General features: G+C 41.7%; 1 protein-coding gene across 5 annotated transcripts in view; it reads right to left on the reverse strand.

Annotated features, from left to right (window-relative positions):
* The window catches only part of dlg3 (discs, large homolog 3 (Drosophila)), a 297,837-nt gene that overhangs the window by 203,070 nt on the left and 77,231 nt on the right, over positions 1-17,536 (reverse strand). For 2 of the 5 annotated variants that reach the window (XM_034181623.1, XM_034181622.1), the window contains exon 1: positions 6,505-7,630. The exons of 1 other annotated variant lie outside the window; for it this stretch is intronic. In XM_034181623.1, the coding sequence (XP_034037514.1) occupies positions 6,505-6,867 (363 nt within the window). In that variant the 5' untranslated portion in view covers positions 6,868-7,630. Of the gene's footprint in view, positions 1-6,504; positions 7,631-17,536 lie in introns of those variants that run through there. 2 more of the 5 variants (XM_034181625.1, XM_034181626.1) reach the window with 2 other exon arrangements.

Raw genomic sequence — 17,536 nt, forward strand, 5'->3', positions numbered from 1 at the left:
ATGAAGCGAAAAATCACGGGGTGATGTTTGATCCCACACTGCCCACTGACCTACAGATTAGAGATATCACTAAGAATGCTTTCTATCACCTCTGTAATAACGCAAGGATTCAACCTATTCTGTCTATGACAAATGCAGAGACATTGATTCATGTCTTTGTTTCTTCTAGACTGGATTATTGTAACATCCTAATTTGATCGCGGCATCGCGCGGGGGGGGCATGACCGTGCGGGAAAAAAAAGAAGCCTGTCCCAAAAAAAAAAAAAAAAAAAAAAATGGGGTGGGGGGTTGCCCTGACGGGGGGGTTCGTGGTTATGTTGCGACAGAGCGGTGCCCCCATCCTCTGGTGGGAGGCGTGCATCTGGCGCCTGTACAATCCACTGTCCTCAGATAACGTTGGGCTCTGTGTTAGCCAACAGAATGGTAGCCCCATAATACACGCCGACGCCATTCCACCAGTGGAACGCTGTAATAGTCATTGAAATGTTGACTACCAAGAACTACACCACTACAGAGGCGACTGCTCTAAGACTGCAAGTGAAGCTCAGCTTCCCCTAAAATGTCAAAAAATAAGTGATCAAATATATACTGTTGTGTGTACATGTCACTGACTAAATATGCGCTACAACGCGCTCAACTTTTGTTCAGAATCAGCTTCTTATCACTGGTAACGACGCGGCTTTCCTCTCACTCAAACTCGCAGCTTCACAGTGCTTTAAACAGTGGAGTTCAATAGCGAAGCAAAGACTGCAGCGAAATGAGACGAGTCATTGGATAAATGCTGGGCTTTGTCCCGCCCATTGGACGCTCAGCGTCTCTGGGGGTCTATGGGGCAGTGGGCTGGCCTCGGCTGGCCTGGACGCTCAGCTTCTGCATGATGATTGGATGATCTGTCTGAGGCTGAATCCCTTTTTGATTGACAGCGAAATGAGCGAATCAGCGATCTTTTGGTGTAAACATCCGTGGGAGCATTTTTTTAATTTAATAACTTCACACTAGCCTTGGCTGCTGTCATGGCTTCAGCTCTCAATGGTTTGCAGGCCAAAGTTAAAGCAATAGCCCCCAGTGCAATGTTTGTGCATTGCTATGCACACAGACTGAATCTGGTTCTGTCTCAGGGGGCTAAATGCTTATCTGAGTGCAGAATATTTTTTGCATCACTCTCTGGGTTTGCCACATTTTTCTCAAAATCCACAAAGAGGATGTCTTTTCTTGAGTCTGCAGGCTGCTCAAGGTTGCCCGGAAATGCTCCTACTCGATGGAATTTCACATCACGGATAGTGAGCACTTATTTATATGGTGCGACTTTAATGGAGGTTTAAGTCTTGTTCATTATGGTGAATGGTACTCTATGATAATGCAAAGTGCACTCTGTTGGTAAAACTGAATGACGTGCAATATTTTGACCATAGGGTGGTGCTGTAGTGCAGTTGTGCTTTCTTAAATACCTGTACTGTACATAGTTGTAATGTGAAGTCACTGAGTCTTTTGTTTTTTTATGTTCAAAAACTTTATTGAAATAATTATTGTTTATCTTTGTGTTTGTTATTGCAGTAGTTATTAAAACCGTAAATTTGTTCTTGAAAATAGCTGTTGTGAGTTAATTTGTGGAATTGTGGGTGTTCTGGACGAAGTTAGTGTTTTCATGGGTGGTGGGGCGGAGGTGGTGGCCACATTAGTATGCGCGTGGGGGGGGGGGGGGCATGCAGGGGGTTTCGCCCGGGGAGTAAATCACTCTAGGACCACCACTGCGTGTCATACTGAACTACTTTTCCCACCATTTTAAATTACATTACTAATAATTGAAGCAGGACTCTGTCTTAACATATCTAAATTTTGGGACCGTTAGTGAAGCAAAGAGCTAACTGATGATCACATTAGCGGCCTATCTCTCACTCTGCCATTTTGCTGCTGAAAAATAGTGTTCTGCAAGTCGTTTGTTCCGGTTGATTGATTTCTCCTTTGTCCCTCCTTTCTGAGGTGCTGTTGATCTTCGGTGTTGGCTGAGCCACCTGATGGTCCCCTGCCTCATCATGTAATGTTTGAAGTCGCTGGACACTATAATTTTGAGATGAACTGTGTCATGGAACTGGGTTATGCTGACTCCTCCTTGTGGACTACAAATAAGAACACTTTTTTTTTGCAGGATTGAGAATTCTTTGTTGTATTTTGTCACCAGATTCCTGTTATTGTTTGTTACTGGCCTAAGCAGTTGCTTGAGGTTTCTTCCTAACAAATGCCAGAGGGATTGTTTGTTGACCATTGTTGCCTATGTGCTTGCTCACTGGGGTTAGCAAGGTTGGACCTTAACCTTGTGAAGTGCCTTTGGGTGACATGTTGTGATTTGGTGCCATATAAAGAAACTGAATCACTCTGAAGAACCATTTTTGGTTCTAGTTTCAGGGCGGATCTAGCCTCAGGTAAAGGGGGAGGGGGGGTATGATTTGGTTGGATGTGCCAAAGGCAACCTCCTACTAGGGGTTCCAGGGGCAAGTCCCCCAGAAAATTTTTGAAAATCTATAGCCTTTTTCCTGCATACTAAGCCAATCTGGGAAGACAAATACTGACTCTTTAGACATCGTTTTTAATCAATAACTTTTAATTTAAACTCTGGAAATCTTCAAATTCTGAATGCAGCAGTGCACAACCAGCCTTTGTTTATGCAAGGGCTTTCTCATAGTTTATCACGCCTTCAGTCAGCCGAAGTGCAAAAAACAAACAAACAAACAAACAAAAAAACAATTCTATATATAAAAACACACACACAGTGATCAAATCACCTCTGACATTCTCTGTCAGGTGGTAGAAGCAAAAATTATTAAAGTGTGGGAGGCACAAACACTGGCAAAAGACAACGCAGCAAGAAAATGATGAGGAGAAGCAGTGATTTTCTAGCACCTCCATTTTCCCTGTATTCCACAGTTCACATTGTCAGTTTCACCACAAATAACACATTTTTTCTCCTGTGTTGATGATGACGCACCAAAAGCGCAGAGCTGATAAGAAGACTTAGTGGCACACAGGACCAAGACTCCTGCAATTTGGACAGGGTCAACTCAAAACGACTCATTTTAAACCTCATGGACAGAAAAAGCACCTGCTGTTTTCCCCACATCAGATATTGGGGTTATCCCAATCCTAAAATGAGCAATATTTATTTTTACACATATAGGTGGCCTGCACAGACTCTCTTATAAAACAGGGTAAAGGTACAAACCCAAAATAAAAAATGTGCAATAAGAGAATCATAACAGACTACTCTTTTCTTCCTCACGTGTGATAGTGTGCAGCTTAATTTCGTTCGTTTCGTTCATACGAGTGCAGAATTGCTGCTTCACAGTATCATTCAGCTCACATATCTCTTACCCCTCTTTTTCCCGAAGACAAGCTCATAGATAAATCTCTCTTGATCTGATGAGAATATTTCTGGTTTCAGATTAAGCCTTTCAAGATCACAGCAGGGGATCCAGCTCAAGGCATCTGGACAAAAGAGCCTATGTAAATCCCATCCATTAATACTCTCCGGGCTGCTGTTGAAGGAACGGAAAGTCAAATCTGACCCAACAAAATCCCATCAGACAGATGTGCAAACAAATGGCACGGGAAATTCTGTAATAAAGTGAGTGTGTGCAGGAAATGCTCACCTACACTGCATTACACACAGACACACACGGATATTTCTGATCAGGGCCTTAAAGCTTTTGAGTCGTAATCACCTGTGGGAGTGTTCAACATGGAACGCCCACTGCGCCTGAGCGCTAACCACCACAACACAGACTGCATCCTCAAATAAACAATAACACTGGGAAGGCTTCTTTTTTTTTTGGACAAAACTTTGATGGTGTTAAATAAATTAAAATCCAATTAAAATTTCAAGCTAATCATCAACACCGAGCTGGAGAATGCACAAAGACAGATTGGAGCCCGTCGGGGGGGAAGAGGGAGCTTTCTGAGCGAAGCTCCCCGCAGACTGAGGTCTCTATACTGTGCTCAGATTTAAATTCAAAAGCTCTTGTTTTAAAGAATGCCATTGTAATCTCGCCTGGGTTCACATGGAATTGTCTATAATTAAGTTAGCAAGCTTTTGACAAAAGCTGCACAACTGTTTCTGAAATAGACGACATAGAAAATAATGTCTTGGATGTATAATGGCTCACTCAGACTTGCATCAATCGCAAATGTGTCAAATCCATTTTATTTATAGAGCCTGAAATCAGAAGAACGCGTCGGTGGGCTTTACATCATCTACTATAATAATTTGTATGGCTTCTTAAGGTTTTTTTTTTAACAATATGTAAGCATCCAGAAACAATGTTTATAATAAAAGCTGTATCTACAAGCTTGTTATGGCTGTATAGGTGGTGGTGGAGGACACCGCAAACACTGATATCTAAGAAAGTTTAAAAAAAAAAAAAAAAAAAAAAGACTTGAAAGAAAATTTGACTTAATTTTTGTCTAAACAGAAAAATAATCTTAAGCATTTTTTTTTTTACATAAGAGAAAATGTCTTGTTTTGGGAAAATGTATCTCACTTTTTCTGAAGAAGTTTTTCCAGCTAATATCAAGCTGTACTTAACCAGTAATAAGGAAAGGCAATGGATTACAAATCATCCAAGCAAAGGAACAAAATTGTTTTCCTTATTTTAAGACAGAGGCTAATCTTAAAATAAGAATTCTGTCTAGTTTTAAGGCACATTTTGATTATTCAGAGCCTAGACATTTTGCTAGTTTTGAGAATACTAACCAAGTAAATTTTTCATACCCCACTGGCAGATTTTTTTTTTTTTTTTTTTACTTAATACAAGACAATTTGGCTAGATTTTGGGTTATTTATCTTGTTTTGAGAGGCACAGTTTTTGCAGTGGAGATGATGGAATATGGCGTTGTGGTGTTTTCATGCACAGCGTGCTGAGGGTGTGTGTACGGCCCGACGCTGCCCAGTGTTAAGACCCACGGAGACAGATGCTCATCCACCGTGTGTCAGGGCCTCTCTTGCGTTCGCCAACTGCCTCCTCTTACATAATCACTTCCCCTCCCCAGGCCCGCCTGAGTTTATTGGCTTATTTCTCCCCTTTTTCAACCTTAGCATTTTCGCCACACCGACAGCTGCCCCCCCCTCCCCCCTGCCAAGCAGCTGCTGATTCATTTGTGGTAACTCAAGATTTTTTTTATTCCGATCCTTATGGTGAATGCAAAGCCGTGAAACGCCGGGGGTGTCTACTCCCTCTGTAGCTTTTGAGTGCCTCTGTGATGCATATTTACACAGTACACAGCAGAGGTGCAAAACCGAGATCAGAATCCTTCGAAAGGACAGATTTTCTCAGGGCTGTTTCAACCAACATGACAGCACTAATAAATCAAAGCAAAAATCTAATTTCTGGTGCCGTTTTAAGATTAATACTGGTCAACTTTGACACACTGAAAATAGCCAGTCGAACGGTTAGGTAGTAATCCTGTTGGGAGAATGAAACCTGACAATAAATGCTTACATAACCACATCTGCTGTGAGCCTTTCAACATTCAAGAAGTGACATAAGCCTGATTGGCTTGATGCAGCCGACAATGAAAGCCTTCTAATTTTTGCCAAACCAACACGAGTCAAAAGAAGGCGTGTTCACAGCTGAACCCTTTCTCTCTCTGCCCATAGCAGACGTGATGAGGTTTGCGGCTTATATGCGGTCTCGGCTCAGGGGGCTCTTTTCCGCACTGCCACTAAAATTTCAGCCTCCATTTTATCCCTGTGCTCCTTTCTCTTCTATCTCCTGTTGCCCCGTGCATGTTGCTCAAAATGCAGCCGAGCACAATTTGAAAGAAGCTGCAAACCAATGCTGCAGCCTGACTTGCGGCGAATATGACAAGACATAGCCACACAGTCGAGCAGAGCGAGAACCATTCCTTCAATTTTATCCTCGCCACCGCCGCCCTTCCCCCTCACCACCTGCCGATCCAGCTCTCACACATGCACACATACATGCACCTTTGCTTAATTAAAGAATGCGTCGGGACTGTTCTGACCTTTTATCAACAGTAATTTATAAAGACGTGTAAATAAATGGAGATAATGGATGTAAAATGGAGCGCATGTAGAGAGGCGGTTTCAGTCACACTGTGTTTTTCTGGAAATGAATTCATTAAACTGTGTTTTTTTTTATTATATACCTTTTTTAATGTGAGGCTATATAGGGGAATGTAAGTTATAATTTCATCAGTTTTCCCTTTTCTTCAAAGTAATATCAAACGAAAGCATGAAGATGCACGCAGATGGAACGAACGTTGATCGATCATGGTGGGTTTACCTTACTTCTACCATTTCCCATCAATGAACAAACAACTGGCGATCCAAATCTGTGTGCTGTTGAGATCACAATTAAACATTACATTCCAAAAAAAAGCAGCTCATCCATGACCATCACCGCTCTACTACACCTAGTGAACATCAGACGCTGGCCCCTCGTCAGGCCCCACAGGCCTCAGTTACCTACATGAGTGAGGAAGGCGGGTTACCTGGTCGTACCACTCCCGGTTGGTGCAGGTGCACTCCGGCCACCATCCTCCTTGACCGCTGGAATTGTTGCCGTTTACTTTGGGGCCACTCTTGGATTGGCCCTTTGGGTTAGGTCCTCCAGGGCCCCCACCAGATATCTTGCCCTTACTTCTACCTAAAGTACCCCCTCCTCCTCCCATGTTTCCACCTCCTCCTGAGACAGGAGGGGGTAAGGTTTGGCCTCCCCCATACCCAGGAGGGTATCCATAGGGCTCGGCCTGCCAGTCTCCTCCATAAGATGGGGCATCCATCCTTCGCAGGGCAGCCATACGGGTCACTTCATAACATTCTGGGCACTTGCAGCAGTGGTGATGTTTGTGCATGCTGGCTGCGCTGACGCTGGGCTGAGCGGCGTGGCACTCTGTCACTGCTGCCTCCTCGGATCACACGGAGCACGCTGTGATCAGTTCACAGAGCACTAATGCAGATGGAAATAACACTAATTACAGGAATTTCTACAGCTTTTCCCCTTCCAGCAAATCCTGCCAGTCTCCGCTTTACTCCTTTCGGATGATACAAAAAATATATAATATATGAGAGGAGCGTGAAGCAGAAAGAGGAAAGCAAAAATACAAAATGGGCACGTCCTCTCGAAGTAGAAGAGCAAAAGAAAATATTCAAAATATGTATATGAGCACGCAATCAGAGACCAGCCCTGATGGTAAAAATTTCCTCTTGCTTCTCGTTTCACAGTGATACGCATATAAATTGATAGATATTCTTTTGCTTATATATATATTTACACACACGAATACATATAAAAATATTGATATAAACAGACAAGCACAAATACAGATATGTACAAGGATAAATGTATAGATATATATATATATATAAATATATGCGTGTGTACAAATATATATAGATATATAAACAATATGTATAAATAAATGGTATCCTCAGAAGAAAATGTTCCTCTTGGTTAATTCTTGTCGTCTTCCTGGTCTGTCCAAATGTTGCATTTTTCCTCCTGCGCTGAAATTCGTTGTCTTTCTCTCCCTCTCTCTTTTTTCAGCCTGCAGAGAGGAGCTGAGCACTCGATTGCCTCTCAACCAGCTTGCCCTAGATGTGGATTATTCAAAGGGAGGAGAGCAAGCAAGGGGAAGAGAGAGAGAGAGAGAGAGAGAGAGAGAGAGAGAGAGAGAGAGAGAGAGAGAGAGAGAGAGAGAGAGAGATGTAGCAGCATCCCTCTAGCATCTCAGCCCTGACAGCCACAGCCAATCAACTGGCAGCACTGCCATCAGCAGCAGCAGCAGCACCAACCGGACTGAGCGATTCACTAGCTGCTCTTAAAGGTGCCGTCGCACCCAACCCTCACCGCTTCCCCTGCGTCGGGAGAAAAGCTACTGCTCCCCGAATCAAAGCAATATAAAAGCGCTGCATTTGTCCGACATCAATTATTGCAGAACAAGAAGCACACATGCTGACGTTGCCTGTCTGCATCCTGACACGAGCCAAAACAGGACATCAACTGTCTGTTTTTCTTCAACAAAACCAAGCTAAACCTAAATTCCTAGTGTGCACTCCAGTCCATCTTACAGATAATCGGTCACCTAAAGCATCACCTCTTGCTCAGCTACATCCAGCTTTCCTACGCTAGTGAGTGGCAACCTCAGGCTCCGTGTCACAGCGTACGTGTAAATAATCCAACAATGGAGCAATGCATCTCGAGTCCTGTCTCTCAACAGACGGGATGCCTTTGCATGACACTATATTACTTCACATCATTGTCTTCCTTTGATGGCATTAATACAGGAATGAAAGAAAACAAACAAAACAAAAAACAACCAGCATCTTTCAATGATTTGTTGCACTCACGCCGTGCTCATGTGCAGGAAAAAAAATACGTACTGTAAGAGAATGTTGTACTCTTTAGCTCACATTTAAACAACCATAAGGGAAAGAATCTATGTTCAAGATGATGACATCAACACATGCACAAAACCGGCTTTCGAGTGGGTGGAGAGAATGAGAATGCACTGGGGTGGGGGGTTGGGGGAGAGAAGTAGAGACTGTATAGCTTTCGTGTTATTTTAATAAAAATGCATCGTGTAGGATCATCTTTGCTTGCTTATGAATTTGTGAATTGAACACACCTGGATGAAAGTCAAAATGTAAAGGTTTATTTGAGACTGTGACGGCTACATTGTAGCCATTAAAGACCTGCATATATGCATTATTAATGAAATGTGATGGGGAACGGAACTGGGTGTGTCTACATGAAGGGAGAGAGTACAGCCTGCACGCAGCATCCAACGCTGTAGTGTGTTTCACGTGAACATGTCAGGTAAGCGTGTAACGTTATGTGACATGCATAACACCGTGAGTGTGTGCAATCTCTTAATTGATTTTAGGGCGAGCACACACTGCAGTGTGTTGCAGCTCTACTGGGAGGCGCGCGCAGCAGGATCAGCCACACTTAAATACACGCAACAGTAATTCACTTTATTATAATCACATTCTTTCACTCTAACCTGCAAACATTTGCCAGGGAGGGGACATGAAAGAGGGAAAACTATGGCGTTTTCAAACAGACACATCTGCTGCAAAATCCATTGTGGGATGCAAGCTACAATCCTTGCTGAAGCCAATCAGAGTCAGAAGGCGAGGCTTTAAGAAAGGACAACATGAGCATATCGATCACAGCACACATGACTGAGCACATGTGACGGCCATCCTTCCATGACCTGCGTGGGTCCTCTTATTAACTGACTCACATTTACAGTTAAGTGGTTTGCAGTCAAAAATAAGACAGAACCGTGTGAGACACAAAATAACAATCACATAAGATCTGTGTGGCTGCATGCCATATGTGCTATGCAAATATACCTAGTTCATTGTGGTGGTAAAATCTTTGCTTTTTAAATATTACATACACAATATGCAAGGAGGGTTTACAAAAAATACTGGCAGGATTTTCTTGAAAATGATCAATTTGTTGGCTCTGTTCAAATCAGATAAGGACGGCAAGAAAATAATTATAGGATTATGAATAGTTTGATGCTTTGAGGACTAATTTTCATACTTAACTTTTACTTTTTGAACTAAAATAATTACAGGACACTTGCAATGTGTCATCTGCTATACAGTATGTTACATACGTCAATACGGCACAAAAACTGCCATTACTGTCTTTAAAATGTTGAAATTTCCACTCAGAGCACAAAATAAATGTCTACATAAATTCAGCATTATTGTGAAAAAGCAGTGTTTTAGTCACTGTGTATTGGGAAAGGTTAGACCTTACTCTGGTGACACACCTTGGGGTGACTTGTGTTGTGATTTGGCACTATATAAATAAAATGAATTGAATCCAAAACCAGTTTTAAGGCTGTGGATTGTAGAAATATCATCTTTGTTTGTAATACAACCCCAGTTCCAATGAAGTTGGGACGTTGTGTAAAATGTAAATAAAAACAGAATACAATGATTTGCAAATCCTCTTCAACCTATATTGAATTGAATACACCACAAAGACAAGATATTTAATGTTCAAACTGATAAACTTTATTGATCATTTCAATATTTGCTCATGCAAATATTTGCTCATTTTGAAATGGATGCCTGCAACACGTTTCAGAAAAGCTGGGACAGTGGTATGTTTACTACTGTGTTACATCACCTTTCCTTCTAACAACACTCAACAAGCATTTGGGAACTGAGGACACTCATGAATGGGTATAAAAGGAGCATCCCCAAAAGTCTCAGCCGTTCATATGCAAAGATGGGGTGAGGATCACCTTTTTGTGAACAACTGCATGAAAAAATAGTCCAACAGTTTAAGAACAATGTTTCTCAACATTCAGTTGCAAGGAATTTAGGGATTCCATCATCTACAGTCCATAATATAATCAGAAAATTCAGAGAATCTGCAGAACTTTCTACATGTAAGCGGCAAGGCCGAAAACCATCACTGAATGCCCGTGACCTTCGATCCCTCAGGTGGCACTGCAATAAAAACTGACATCATTGTGTAAAGGATCTTACCGCGTGGGCTCAGGAACACTTCAGAAAACCACTGTCGGTTAACAGAGTTCATCACTACATCTACAACTGCAAGTTAAAACTCTACCATGCAAAGCGAAAGCCATACATCAACAACATCCAGAAACGCTGCCTTCTCTGGTCCTGAGCTCATTTGAAATGGACAGATGCAAAGTGGAAAATGTGTTGTGGTCTGACGAGTCCACATTTCAAATTCTTTTTGTAAATCATGGACGTCCTGTCCTCTGGATAAAAGAGGAAAAAGACCATCTAGATTGTTACCAGTGCAAAGTTCAAAAGCCAGCATCTGTGATGGTATGGGGGTGTGTTAGTGCCCATGGCATGGGCAATTTACACATCTATGATGGCACCATCAATGCTGAAAGGTACATCCAGGTTTTGGAGCAACACATGCTGCCATCCAAGCAATGTCTTTTTCAGGGACGTCCCTGCTTATTTCAGCGAGACAATGCCAAGCCACATTCTGCACGTGTTATAATAGCGTGGCTTCGTAGTAAAAGAGTGCGGGTACTAGAATGGCCTGCCTGCAGTCCAGACCATTCACCCATTGAAAATGTGGGGCACATTATGAAGTGCAAAATACGACAACGGAGACCCTGGACTGTTGAACAACTGAAGTCGTACATCAAGCAAGAATGAGAAAGAATTCCACATATAAAATTTCAACAATTAGTGTCCTCAGTTCCCAAACGCTTATTGAGTGTTGTTAGAAGGAAAGGTGATGTAACACAGTGGTAAACATTCCACTGTCCCAGCTTTTTTTTAAACGTGCTGCAGGCATCCATTTCAAAATTAGCAAATATTTGCACAAAAACAATAAAAGTTTATTAGTTTGAACATTAAATATCTTGTCTTTGTGGTGTATTCAATTGAATATAGGTTGAAGAGGATTTGCAAATCATTGTATTCTGTTTTTATTTACATTTTATACAACGTCCCAACTTCATTGGAATTGGGGCTATATTTCTGAAGTATTTATACAAATATTAAGAAGTAGTAACACGAGGGTACTTTGGCAAGTTCTCGGCCTCATCCAGAAAATGTCACAGGAGAAAGATTGTTCTTGCATTATTTTCCAATGTAGTCTCCCTTAACTTCAATGCACTTGGTCCACCGATGTTCAAGCTTCACTATCCATTTGTGGAAGGTCAGATCTTGAGCTTCCATACAGGCCCTGAGGCTCACTGGTGCTCGACCTCAGATTACAACTACAACTTCCCCTCGACGTTAAGCCACATCTTACTTTCCCAGCCAAGGCCGGTACCCGTTTACAGCTGGGTGGACTGAGACAATGCAAATGAAGTGTCCAAGGACTCAGACAGGTAGTGTGGCCTGGAATCAAATCCAGGTCTACATACTGGCAGCCCAACTTCTTATCCCAGTGAGCTACCCGCTCTACAAATAAGACACAAATGTTAAACCATCAAAAATCAATCAACCAACCAACCAACCAACCCCATGATTATTACAACCCCTGGCAAAAAATTATGGAATCACCGGCCTCGGAGGATGTTCATTCAGTTGTTTAATTTGGTAGAAAAAAAGCAGATCACAGACATGACACAAAACTAAAGTCATTTCAAATGGCAACTTTCTGGCTTTAAGAAACACTATAAGAAATCAGGAAAAATAATTGTGGCAGTCAGTAACGGCTACTTTTTTAGACCAAGCAGAGGGAAAAAAATATGGAATCACTCAATTCTGAGGAATAAATTATGGAATCACCCTCTAAATTTTCATCCCCAAAACTAACACCTGCATCAAATCAGATCTGCTCGTTAGTCTGCATCTAAAAAGGAGTGATCACACCTTGGAGAGCTGTTGCACCAAGTGGACTGACATGAATCATGGCTCCAACACGAGAGATGTTAATTGAAACAAAGGAGAGGATTATCAAACTCTTAAAAGAGGGTAAATCATCACGCATTGTTGCAAAAGATGTTGGTTGTTCACAGTCAGCTGTCTAAACTCTGGACCAAATACAAACAACATGGGAAGGTTGTTAAAGGCAAACATACTGGTAGACCAAGGAAGACATCAAAGCGTCAAGACAGAAAACTTAAAGCAATATGTCTCAAAAATCGAAAATGCACAACAAAACAAATGAGGAACGAATGGGAGGAAACTGGAGTCAATGTCTGTGACCGAACTGTAAGAAACCGTCTAAAGGAAATGGGATTTACATACAAAAAAGCTAAACGAAAGCCATCATTAACACCTAAACAGAAAAAACAAGGTTACAATGGCCTAAGGAAAAGCAATCGTGGACTGTGGATGACTGGATGAAAGTCATATTCAGTGATGAATCTCGAATCTGCATTGGGCAAGGTGATGATGCTGGAGCTTTTGTTTGGTGCCGCTCCAATGAGATTTATAAAGATGACTGCCTGAAGAGAACATGTAAATTTCCACAGTCATTGATGATATGGGGCTGCATGTCAAGTAAAGGCACTGGGCAGATGGCTGTCATTACATCATCAATAAATGCACAAGTTTACGTTGATATTTTGGACACTTTTCTTATCCCATCAATTGAAAGGATGTTTGGGGATGATGAAATCATTTTTCAAGATGATAATGCATCTTGCCATAGAGCAAAAACTGTGAAAACATTCCTTGCAAAAAGACATATAGGGTCAATGTCATGGCTTGCAAATAATCCGGATCTTAATCCAATTGAAAATCTTTGGTGGAAGTTGAAGAAAATGGTCCATGACAAGGCTCCAACCTGCAAAGCTGATCTGGCAACAGCAATCAGAGAAAGTTGGAGCCAGATTGATGAAGAGTACTGTTTGTCACTCATTAAGTCCATGCCTCAGAGACTGCAAGCTGTTATAAAAATCAGAGGTGGTGCAACAAAATACTAGTGATGTGTTGGAGCGTTCTTTTGTTTTTCATGATTCCATAATTTTTTCCTCAGAATTGAGTGATTCCATATTTTTTTCCCTCTGCTTGGTCTAAAAAAGTAACCGTTACTGACTGCCACAATTTTTTTTTCCTGATTTCTTATAGTGTTTCTTAAAGCCAGAAAGTTGCCATTTGAAATGACTTTAGTTTTGTGTCATGTCTGTGATCTGCTTTTTTTTCTACAAAATTAAACAACTGAATGAACATCCTCCGAGGCCGGTGATTCCATAATTTTTGCCAGGGGTTGTATAAATATTACTTTTATTTTCTACCACAAGTACTTATAATTAAAACAATTACTGTACATCAACAATGCACAGCAGAGTATAACTGCATTTTAAACACACACAAACCCACATAACTGCAATATGTATACGTCTTACTATAATTAAAATTATTTTCAAATGGAAAACTTGTGTTTTTGACACAAAACAAAAAGCATTCCATGCTATACTCTTAGTAGTATTACATCAAATAAGATATATATTTATTTCAAATACATGTACAAATAGTCTTGCGCATGGATTTCTGTCAGACCTGGAAAAAAGTCAGGTGGAAGAAAGAGAAATCATGCAGCAAAAAGCCAAGAATATACAGATTACAGCTTTTCCACTATAAAGATTTGGCCCTCTTCTTTTCACACCACTGTAAACTGAATATCTTTGGGTTTTCGACTGGCTGCTTGATAAAACAGGGCATTTGTAGATGTCACCTAAAACATTTTAATAAATTATCTCTTGATTAATAGAAAAATTAACTGGGAATTCAGTCCACAATTAAAAGTGTTATTAACTGCTAGTTTAACTGCTGTGTGTGAAACACTATGCCTACTTGTAAATTCATCTTGTGAGATGAAAGCGTTAACCTCTGACCTCGCGCTGACAACTGAACAAGATGGACCTGTGATTTATGGTATAAACAAGGAAATCATCACGTTCTTTTGAACAAAACTGCTTCTCTGCATCCTTCCTCACAATGACAAACACAGACAGCCCATCATCTGCTTGCACGGTCCCCGTTACATAAACCCACCTAGAAACACTCACTGCGTACACACACACGCTATGGTAATACGCATTACAACCCCCAACCGACACACAGACCATGTACTGAGCTTTTCAGGCATTTCTCTTGGAAGCTAAGTGACTACTCCTTCGTCACCTGACCGGATAGAGCTCCATATATGGACCGTCGGCAGTGAGGTGCTCTTAAAGAGGCAGCACCAGAGATGCAATGATGCAGCCTTAACTGGCAGCAAGTGGGGACGTGCAGAACCATGACTTAGAAGCATTACTGCGTCACAGAAGAATCTACTCATTTCGTCCACAAACTCACTACCATAAAGAATGCATGCAAGTGTAAGTGTTCTCTATGAGATGTACACCACCTGCTTAACGCCTTGCAGCTCTGCAAAGGCTAGCATGTTTGGTGGCAAAAGGAGAAAGAACGCAGTCAAAGCAACCCACCACAGTGTCACAGTAATGCACCTGTATTAATGCAGAGAAGAGAAAGCATACATAGTTAAGACTCCTATTCATAGGATTCAATGGCAGAGAACAGCTGCTCTGACACACACCAAACACAGTGCCTCCAACTGATGGATAAATTAGAGCGTGAAGAAGACAGAGTTATAGACTTAGAAGAACATGAGACAGAAAAGAGTGTAAGACTGAGCAAGAGTCGCATGCCACTGGAACTATGTTTGATATAGATTTAGTTAATGCAGCAATTAATGTGAAAAGTGCTCATACTAAAAACAAACACCATTAAAAAAATAGCGGCACATATTTTAAGGTTTTGTTATTAACATTCAAAATCCTGCTTGGACTAGCACTTGTCTATGTGGCAGATCTAGTTAACCCTATGTACCGGCCTGCGCTCTGCATTCTCAGGATGCAGGATAACTAGGTCACAGAGCTTTTTCTTATCGTGCACCTTATCTGTGGACTCGCCTGCCCCACTGAGATAAAACATTCTGATTCAGTGTCATTATTTAAATCCAGATTAAAGACTCATCTGTTCCCTCTGTCTTATATTTAACAGACTTAGTTGTATTGAATTAGTACTATTCACTCTAACTTCAGTTAGTTTGATTATTAGTGGAAAAACTCAGTTTCATGATCACCAAATTCTGGAGGAATGTTAGTGAAGTATTGCACTCCATTGCCAGTGAACAGGTTAGCATTTTGTTTATTAGTTCACTGTTGTATGATGGTGTTACAATGAACTGTTCCTACTGGCTGACTGATTTCTGCTTAGTTCTGTGTCTGAGGAGAAGCTGCTGATGAAGCCGTAGACCACTGGCAAAAGGGAGCCACCACGGCCAGGCCAGGTATCCTGCACTGTGCATTGCTGGCACATTTTGGAGATCCATAGACCCATCCGTCTATCCACACAATCAATCAAGATCCTTCCAGGAATGGAACATATGAGATATACATGGAAAGTGCAGAAAACTGGGAGCGTGCTTAGGAATTAAAGAAGCAACATGTGGATCAAAACTGGGGAATGTTCCCTTCAATGACTGATCTGCATCAGTTACACACAATGACTCTTCAATTGCAACTCCATTTACTACAACTTTGCGTTTCGTCATATGGATGTCTTTTGAGCCGGGGTGGCAGACCGAACGGTCCCCCCTAAAAATTGGCCCGCCCTGCTTTCACTGCACGTGCGTCATTTCGGCGCTCGGCAGCATCATTTCTGAGCGTCACCAGCATTTCGCCGATTACCACCTCGTTTCTGCTTAAAATTGCACTCCAGTCGTCATCTATCTCAACAATATCTGAAGCTTTTCTACAACGATTTCCACGTAAAGGCGGACATATCAGAGCGCACAGCAGGTGCTGCAGCACCTATGTCATTTCAGAGCGCAAGTAACTACTTACCAATTATCGCCTCGTTTTCTGCTTAAAACAGACTTTAGAATGATTTAAGAGGTTTTAACTTGTCATCTGATGGTTAATAATCCCATTAATCCATTTGACTGCTTTGGGTGTAGAGAGTCACTCTGAGACAAGCTGCTGTGGTCCCAAATGATGCATGCACAGTGAAGGCAGGGCGGACCAATTTTTAGAGGGGACCGTTCGGTCTGTGACACCATCAATCGTTGTGAGCACTGGATTCTATATGTATATGGTTGCTTAGCTGCAACATTTCTGTCTCTGACTGTTTGACAATACTTTGTTGTGATTTTGTTTTGTCGCTTTGTTTTTGTTAGTATGACCAAAGCAAATGGTCACCCCACTGTGTCTGGTCTGCTTGAGGTTTCTTCCTACATTCAAAAATGCTCCAAGGGAGTTTTTCCCCTTACCGCTGTTGCTAAATGTGTTTGCTCATTGGGCAGGCACGATTTAAACCTGAATACTGAATACTATGAATTACTGAATACTGTGTTAGAAATATAAGCAGAAGAAGAAGAAACAGCAAGATGTGTAACGCTGGCAGCTGCAGGTGTGGTGATTATAACGACCGCCGTTTTTTTCTTTTCTGCAAATATATGTACTTATGTCTCCATATACATTTCTACACGTTTTACTTTTTCTTGTTCCCCCTTTTTAATATTATTATATTTAAGTAAATATTGGAGGAGGACAGCACGGTAGCTTAGTGGTTAGCACTGTTACCTCACAGCGAGAAGGGGGTGGGTTCAATTCCCGTGGCCTTTCTGTGTGGAGTTTGCATGTTCTCCCCGTCTTTGCGTGAGTTTCCTCCGGGTGCTCCAGTTTCCTCCCACATCCAAAGACATGCAGGTTAGGTGGATTGGAATCTTTAAAAATTGTCTGTAGGTAAGTGTGTGCGTCTGTGTTTGTTTGTCTGTTTGTGGCCCTGCGACAGACTGGCGTCCTGTCCTGGGTGTACCCTGCCTCACGCTCTACGGCTGCTGGGATAGGCTCCAGCCCCCCGCAACCCTTAATTGGACTAAGCGGTAGAAGATGAATGAATGAATATTGGAGGAGTGGGGTACAATTAGTTATACCTAACAGCTAATGTTAGCTTATCTAGCCGGCCTTAGCAACGTTCATTGTAGCTTACAAAATAGTTGGTTCCTTTGTGTTTGATAACAATCTTCTCCTGTGA

The sequence above is a fragment of the Thalassophryne amazonica genome, chromosome 11 (genome assembly GCF_902500255.1).
Source record: "Thalassophryne amazonica chromosome 11, fThaAma1.1, whole genome shotgun sequence".
NCBI classification, from domain to species: Eukaryota; Metazoa; Chordata; class Actinopteri; order Batrachoidiformes; family Batrachoididae; genus Thalassophryne; species Thalassophryne amazonica.